Here is an 8,331-nt window from a genome sequence, read left to right as displayed (position 1 = left end):
GAGGGCGGCGGGGGGGGGGGGGGGGGGGGGGGGGGGGGTTTGGAGGTTGTGTCTAGGTCTGGGTCAGGGGTGGTGTTTTCTTGCTCTGGGAGTGGCCAACGATGTCACCTTCTGCCAAGAGTCCCAGTGAGTAAAGGCCTGGAAAGCATCTATTGGATCTGTCACCACAATGATCAGTAACCTTGGGGAGGGCAGTTTTAGCTTCCCCTGGCCACAGCGCAGCGGATCAGTGATGGGGCCCCTTTGTGATGTCTTCCTATTCAGGGTCCAGATAACGAAGAAGGTTCAGCAGCGACAGCAGCAGGGGAGGCCGAGGTGCCCGTCAGCAGTGCCGGGGAAGCAGAGGCCAGCAGTGTGCCCACCGGGGGTCTGACCCTCTCCATGCCCACTCAGGACCCTGGGGAAGGGGTCACTTTGGTAAGGAGTATAACGTGCTGGAAGGTTGAGGTCACAGCTGGGAGCGGATCCTGGCCTTCTCAGGGGGCCGGTCTCCGTTCTGTTCAGCAAATCCAGAAGAACCTGAATGGGGAGGGGACACCTCTCTGACCAAATACTCCCTCAGAGGTGGAGTCTGCCGGTGCCTGGTGAGTGTACTGTGGGCCCTGGAGGCGTGGGGACAGCGCAGGCTGATGCAGGGCTCGGGAGCCGGGGTGGAGGAGTGCTGGGTGTGAGTGGAGGAGGTGATGGCGAGCACCGCCATGCCCGTTTCTGGGTGAAAGCACAGGCTGTCAGAGCTCAGTGGAGGGTCCAGGTGCAGGCAGGCCCTGGCAGGGTCCAAGGGCATGGCCAGGCCTTCTCAGCGCTCTCCTCAGGCCTCACGGAGACACTGCTCCCAACTCCTGAAGACAGGATGCAAGTATCCTAGGACACTCAGACTCAACAGATTCAAACCTAGACTCCTGTCTCCACTCCTTTTGTGTTCCCATCTCAGATGATGGAACCATCATCCCCCAGCTGCCTAATCCAGAATTCTCTTCCCTCTTCCTTACTTCCACGTTCTGTCACATGTCAAGTCTTGTTGATTTTTCTACCTCAACACATCACAGACCTGCCTCCTTCTACCCTTCTCCAGCGCCAGCCCCCTGTACCGAGACACCGCATCCCCAGCCCGGGCAATGGTTAAGGCCCTTCCTGGCCACCTCCATCCTCTCTGCCCCCGGCTCCTCCTGGTGGGGGCAGCCCTCTGTGGACCATTGTCCTCGCTGCAGACCCCGCTCCCACACCTGGCCTCCAAGGCTTGCGGGGTCTGGCCTCACCAGCCTCTAGGGCCACATCTTGGGCCACTGTCCCTGCTCTTGGCGCTCCAGCCTCCCTGGCCTTCTTTCAGTTTCTCGAGCATACCTATTTCCTTCTTGCCTTAGAATCTTCCCACACCCTCCCCTCTCTGCCTGGAACCTTTTCCTCCTCCTCCTTCCCTCCTCTAATTCCTGCTTATCCTTTAGAGTTCAGCTCAAACACCGCTTCATCAGGGCGGTGCCTCCCAGGCTGTGAAGTCTCCCCGTCAGACACATTCACAGTACCCCAAACGTCTCCTCGGAAGGCCTCGTCACAGCTGGCTCCCTTCCAGGCTGGAGGCTCCGTGAGGCCAGGGATCACATACGTCTTGCTCATTGATCTGTCTTCATCCCGGCTGATGTTGGGGACTCAGTAGATGTTTGCTGAGTGAGTGAAACGAGGGGGTTGTCAGGCCATCACATGTCAACACTGGCCTTTGAGATCATTCCACACATTCACTCCCAGCCTTTCACCTCTGATCTAATGTCCAGACAAGGAACCTTTACAGTGGGGAAGGTATGCCCTGGCCAGGTGACGGCGCTCCCGAGGCCACTTGGCAGTCACATGGATTTACTGTAATTGACAGATCGTCGCCACCACCTTCTCCTGCTTCTTCTTCCTCCCCTCTTTCTTCTCCATCTCTCTTCCCTCCCTCCTTACCTTTCCTTCTTTAAAGGCAAATCCCTTGTCACAGGGTGAGAAAACTAGGGTTCGGGTCCCAGTTCTACCAAGTCTTTACTCAACAGAAACTAGAACTTAACTAGCAGAGCTGTCTGGAGATAGAAGGGCTTCCTGCGGAGGTAGGGAGTGCCGGTTCCTGAGGATGCGCAGGTTTGGGCCAAAGCACGCGGCAGAGGCGTGCTGGACGGTACTCCGGGGCAGGGAGGGGACGCCCTGAGAGGTGTGTGACGGCCTCAGCAGGTTCCTCCCCATAATCACACACCCACCAACCAGGGGTGTGGGTGAAGTGTCACGATCCCTTAGGCCAATTTCATTTCAGGGTCCAACCAGTGAAGAAAGCTTAACAATAGCAGCAGCTGCAGCAAAAGTGCCCCTCAGCACTTTTGAGGAAGAGGAGGCCAGCGGGTTCCCCACTGATGGCCTGGTTCCCCTCACACCCACAGCAGCCCCCAAGCAAGTAGTCACTTCTGTAAGTATCTCCTAGCATCCTCTCTGGCTCACAGTGGGGAGAGAGGTCAGGGTCACGAGACAGGAGCAGTTGCCAGCCTTCCCAGAGCCAAATGCACAGGCAGCTTCGTTAGAGCATTTATCTGGGTCGGCACCAACCAGAGGGAGGCAGGATGTAACTGAAGGAGCAGAGCAGAGGGGGTCAGGGGAGCAGGCTTTGTCCTGACCCTCTACCCCCATCTTTGTCCAAGGAGAACTTTCTCGGAATGTGGTCCAAAGTTAGACAACATTGCTGGGGTGAGAGGCAGTAAGCGCCATGACTGGGGAGGGGGTTTAGAGGAGATGCATGTTTCAGAAGGGGATTATGAGTCTGTGCTTCTGTGAGTGTGTTGGGTGTAATGACAGTTGTAGTTAGGAAAGTGCCTTGAAATTGGGCTAGTGCCACCAAAAGGAAAGTCAACGAAACTCCCCAGCAGCAGTGCGCACATTGCATCATGGGCGAGGTGACTTGATTCATCGTGTTGGTTTGGCTTCTCAGGGTCCTGGTGATGAAAACTTAGCAGCAGCCACAACAGAGCAGCCCCTTCCCACGGCTGGGGCAGAAGAGTTGGGTGGCACTCTCCCTGAGGGGCCCCCGCTTCCCATACCCACAGTAGCTCCTGAAAGAGGGGTCCCTCCGGTAAGTGAAGATTTCACTTTGCATAGAGGCATATGACCATTTGACTTGGCTGGTCTTACAGAGGAGAAGAAAGGCCAGAGGCGTGGGAGGGGCCTGCTCCTGGCCTTCCTAGAGGGAGGTTTGCATTTCGGTTCGCAAAATGCAGAATTTGGGCTTTTGAGGGTCCTCCAACCTAGGAACACACAAGGAAGCTGCAGTTTGTGGAGAAGAAGAAGCAAGAGGTAAAAACCTAGGGCCCCTGTGGCTTTGAGTCCCAAATTGCCCACTTCTTTCATTGGAATGAGAGCCTTCTAACAGGCAGAGCTGCCTAAAGAGACAAAGGCCCATCTCAAATGTCATTAGATTCCATCCTGGAGGCGGGGAAGCTTGTAAGACGTGGCAGGGACTGTAGAGGAAATAGAAGCCTCAGAGGTGTGTTTGTGGGGGGGGGAGGGGGCAGAGGGTCACCTTCAGGTCCCTTCCAACACGAGTTTTTGGGTTGCAACTGTACGACCTCACGCAAATCCCTTTCTTTGGGCTTCAGTTTCCTCATCTGTAGAAGAGGGTGGCTGTGAGGTCAAGTCAGAATGCAGGTCAGGGAATGTTCGGAAAGTTCTACGCACAGGTGCGAGGTTGTCACCACTTAAGGGCTGTGACTTTGTCTTTTAGAAGTGGGAAACCCAGAGCTGGTCCTCAGCGTGGGCTTGTGTGAACTGGGGAATTAAATTACCATTTAAGTGTCTATATACATATATATATATATAGACATATATATTTGCATTGTATGTATATAATGGTCTTGAGCTGTGAAAAGAAATTTTAGAAAGATACCTCTGAAGCATTTTTCAGAATTCCAAATAAGAGCGGCAAAACCTGAAAAGCTTAAGTAAACATACTGAATGGTTTTAAAATGTATGTAGAGCCAAACAAATTAATGACTTTTCCTTTTTGCATTATGATTTCTCCTTTCCTCCAGTAACCTTTCTTATTTCTGGCATAATTCTGTTAGCTTTTGAAATCTGTACAGCTTTTAAATGTAGCCTCATACATTAAGGATTGGATAGTATCAGTTATTGGACATTTACAGTGTGACATGCAGTGTTTTATGTGATTTGCCAACAAAATCTCATTTTAATGAGGTAGTTGTTCTTATTCATGCTTCACAGATGATGATAACAGGCTCCGGACGCGCAGGCTCAGCGGCCATGGCTCACGGGCCCAGCCGCTCCGCGGCATGTGGGATCTTCCCGGATCGGGGCACGAACCCGTGTCCCCTGCGTCGGCAGGCGGACTCTCAACCCCTGTGCCACCAGGGAAGCCCTAAGTGTCAATATTTTTAAAGGAAAGAATTCGATTGGTGACCAGCTTGGGCCTGCCAGTTCCCCAAGCAGCACTTGGTCACACGTGCTTTCAGAGCCTTGACTCAAGTTACAGACATGTGGTCCCTTGGCCACAGCACTCCAGGGCTGACCTGGGATGGGAGGGCTGTGGGACAGGACACCCAAGAGCTGGCTGTGAATCCTGAATGCCCACGGCTGCAGCGCCCGGCGGTCATCAAGCACTGCTTGGTCTCTTTATTTTTAATTCATTCACTCATTGATGTTCTCACTGACTCAGTGCATAGCAACTCAGGGCCCTCAGTCCATACACTTGGAGATTGAGATGAATATGACCTCGTCCCTGTCGCCAAGGAACTCACAGTCAAGGGGCCAGAAATAAGCCTTTTGCACTGACATTTATTAAGCACTCTGGGTTCCAACTTGATCTGATTCTATGCACACCACTGCTCTCTGGTACAAGGAGAATCATCTCCATTTTCCAGGTGAGGGGAGTGAGACTTAGGTAAAGGAACCTGCCTGCTGTGGCACACCCTTAAGAGCAGGGCTGGGATTTGAACCCAGGCGTGCTGGCCTGCAGAGCTCATGCCCTAGAGCATCCCCGAGAGTGTGGTATGGTGGAGAGGTCCCAGAATGGGAGCCGGAAGGCTGAGGTTCTAACTTGTGGTGAGTCTTGGTGTTGCTGTCTATAAAAAGAGGAGGCGAGCGAGAGCTCTGGTTTTTAAGCTTTTCTTCATCTTAGAGACACCTGGGAAGCTTAGGCCGCTGCAGGTGTCCGAGTTCACTGCAGACCAGTTGAGGAGCCCCTGGTGCTGGGGCTCATGCTCCCAGGAGACTCTACTGGGCAACGAACATGTAACCCACCAGGCTGGCTGTGATGCCTGTGGCCCTGGGCTCGCTAAACAACCCCCCTGCTCCTCTGCTTCTCACCCCAAGGGACACACAAAACACCAAGACTGCATCTCGCCACGGTGATGCCACATCAGGTGCAGCAGCACTGGCTGGCGATGCACCTTCACATAGAGCCAGTTTTCCTTTTTCTTTTTCTAAAACTTTTTATTATGGAAACTCTAAAAATTCACAAAAGGACTTAGAATAGTATAATAATCCCCCCACATACACATCACTCAGCAACATTACGCGAGTCGTGCTTTATCTGTTCCACCTCCTACAGCCATCTTTTTGGAGTGGAAGGAAGGGGAAGACTGGGGTATTTTAAAGCAAATCCCAAACACTGTATCATTTAACTCATAAACGTGTTAATGTGCATTGTTAATAGGTTGATCTGGGACCTTTTTTTCCCCTTAGCCACAGTGTCATCCATCAGTGGTAATAATGGATGTCATTATCTATCTAACAAAATTGACAGTGGTTCCTTCATATTATCTAATACCCTAGTTATTTAAAAATGCCTTTTTGCACTTAGTTTGAATCTGAATCCAAACCAGGTCTACTTTGTGTTTGGTTGATGTGTCTCTTAAGTCTCTTTTGGTCTATGATTGTTTCCCACCTACTTTGTTCTTTTTGCCATTGATTTATTGGGAGACCTGGTTCAGTTGTCCTTGGATCCTTTATATTTTGTGCTTTCAGAAGCTGGCACTTGGTGAGGGCCTGGTGAGACCAGCTATGCTGGTGACAGTGTCAGTGGTTTACTACTGCTGAGAAGTTCTTGATCAACACATATCAACACCATAAAACTGCATATTGTTGACCCAGACACTTTTGTTCTAGGAATCAATCCTAAAGGAGATAGTCTGTTGTGTAAAAAGGCTTTGTGTACGTGGATGTTAATCTCAGTATTGTCCATAATGGAAAAAAACTAGACACAGTTTAACTAGCCAACAATAGGGGAGTTAACTGAATTAAAGGATGTTCAAATAACGGAACATTATGCAGCTATTAAAATTATACTTATTAGGAGTATTTAATGATGGAGGAAAATACTTACCATATAATGCTAAGTGGAAAAAAAGCTGGTTATGAACTTCAGTATACTGACTGGGCTGACCCTGGAGGAGTCCTAGCCTAGTGGGACCAACACACGCAGAACTGAGCTTCAAGTCAGGTGGTCCTACTGTGGTCTTAACTATTTAAAAATAGACACATGCAAAAACCCTGGAAGGAAATACCTTTCCTAAATGTCGGCAGTTGTGGCCTCAAAGTAGTAGAATTGTGAGGGCTGGTAGGTTCCTAATACATGGTGGTTTTTCCGTCAAGGGGGCTTCTGACTTTTCTAATGAGACGTTTAAAAAAATTGTTTTTTAAATTTTTCTTTTTTGGCCTCTCCATGTTTGCAGGGGGTCTTAGTTCCCCGACCAGGGATTGAACCCGGGCCACGGCAGCGGAAGCACAGAGTCCCAACCACTGTACCGCCAGGGAATTCCCATCCAATGAGATTTTTAAAAAGCTCCAAGAAGAGGGAGAGAGGTGTGGGGAGAAAGGTGAAAGAGAGAGACGAACATGCAGGATTTCATCGTGGCACATAAGTAATGAAGATAGATCACCCTAAGTGCCTGTGTCAGGAATTTGTGATGAATTGAAATGGGTGCCCCAATTCCTGAGCAGACAGTTTAATAATAGGGACAGTCATGGGAGTACCCACTCCGGAATATCTTTTGGATCATTTTGAATCTCAGAGTCACCGAAGGCAGTGGGTGAGAGGGGCATTCATGTCTGGCTCTGCCACACCCCTCTCTCTCTTTATTCACGTATAAAATGGGGATTGTAGAACCTTCTCTCTGGGATGTGGTGAGGATTAAATGAATTAGTACATGGAAAACTTTACCTGACACATAGTACACGCTCAACAAATTAGGTATATAGAACTCCTGCATAAGCCTCCTCTTGAAATAAGCACAGTTTCAGGAGAGAGGAGGGGAGTGGGAAGGGGTGTCCAGGGTTCCACTGACATCTTGTTCTCTTTAGGGTGAAGCTGGGGAGGGGCTTCCTGACCCCCTTGGACCTGCTGGACCCACGGTGAGATTCCCACCCAGGGTTGTCACATGCACAGTGTGCAGGGGATGGGGATGCATAAAACAGCCACAGGCGGATCCTTCCCGTCTGCCCCCAAGTGCCCTCCAGTCAGAGCTCGGTTCTCTTTCCTGTAGCAGGACTCTCTCAGAGAGTCCAGGAGCAGAAACTATTTACATCCCATTTATATCCTGTGCCCTGAAAGACCCCCAGGTCCCTCAAACTAAGCACATCCCAAACTGAACTTGTCACCATGCTCCCAGGCCTGCTCTCCCCCCAGGGTTCCCCTGCTCTGGGAATGGTACCCCATCTTCCTGATCATGAAGAGAGAAGCCAGGAAACATCCTCGAGTGCCCCCCTCAATTCAGTCAGTCCCAAAGCCCCCGAGTCTAGCTGTGCAACACCTCCTCATCCCTTGGATGCTGGCAACAGCCTCCTGTCTCCTCACCTTTATGTCATCACCCCCCTTCTCCCACCTACATGCCCACACTGCCACAACCTGCCAAAACTCAGCTCTAACCCCTAACCCAGCTCTTCCTTATTCGATGATTGAATTAGGCCTTTCCTGGTTCCCATCCTCAGGAACTGGGTAACAGAAAGGTGTTTTGGAAGTTTCCTTTTGTTCTTTGGAGGAATTTGATGGTATTAAACAAGTACATTATGAGTGCCTTCTCAGTGTCAGATCTCATGCTGGACACTGGGCACCCAGAGGAATCTCAGGATTGGGCCGACCCTGGAGGAGTCCTAGCGTAGTGGGACCAACACACACACAACTGAGCTTCAAGTCAGGTGGTCCTACTGCCAAATCCAGACCCCCGCAGTGGCTGGTGGGAACACAGAGTAGGAGAAGTGAATTCTCTCTGAAAATGGGGCTGGGCAGGGCTCCATGGAGGAGGTGACCATAGAACTGGGCCTTGAAGGATGAGTAGGGATTTGAAAGGCAGCAGAAGAGGCTGTGAAAGA

The 8,331-nt window shown here is 50.8% G+C and overlaps 1 protein-coding gene across 1 annotated transcript in view; it reads left to right on the top strand.

The window, feature by feature from the left end:
* Positions 1-8,331, top strand: part of COL15A1 (collagen type XV alpha 1 chain) — a 103,718-nt gene that overhangs the window by 51,979 nt on the left and 43,408 nt on the right. Inside the window, exons 9-12 of the mRNA XM_007461650.1 lie at positions 265-417; positions 2,276-2,425; positions 2,942-3,082; positions 7,324-7,374. Coding sequence (XP_007461712.1) covers positions 265-417; positions 2,276-2,425; positions 2,942-3,082; positions 7,324-7,374 — 495 coding nt within the window. The remainder of the gene's footprint in view (positions 1-264; positions 418-2,275; positions 2,426-2,941; positions 3,083-7,323; positions 7,375-8,331) is intronic.

The sequence above is a fragment of the Lipotes vexillifer genome, unplaced genomic scaffold, assembly GCF_000442215.2.
Source record: "Lipotes vexillifer unplaced genomic scaffold, Lipotes_vexillifer_v1.1 scaffold809, whole genome shotgun sequence".
Lineage (NCBI taxonomy): Eukaryota > Metazoa > Chordata > Mammalia > Artiodactyla > Lipotidae > Lipotes > Lipotes vexillifer.
Note: the sequence above shows the minus strand (reverse complement) of the source record. Positions and strands in the feature narration are given on the sequence as shown.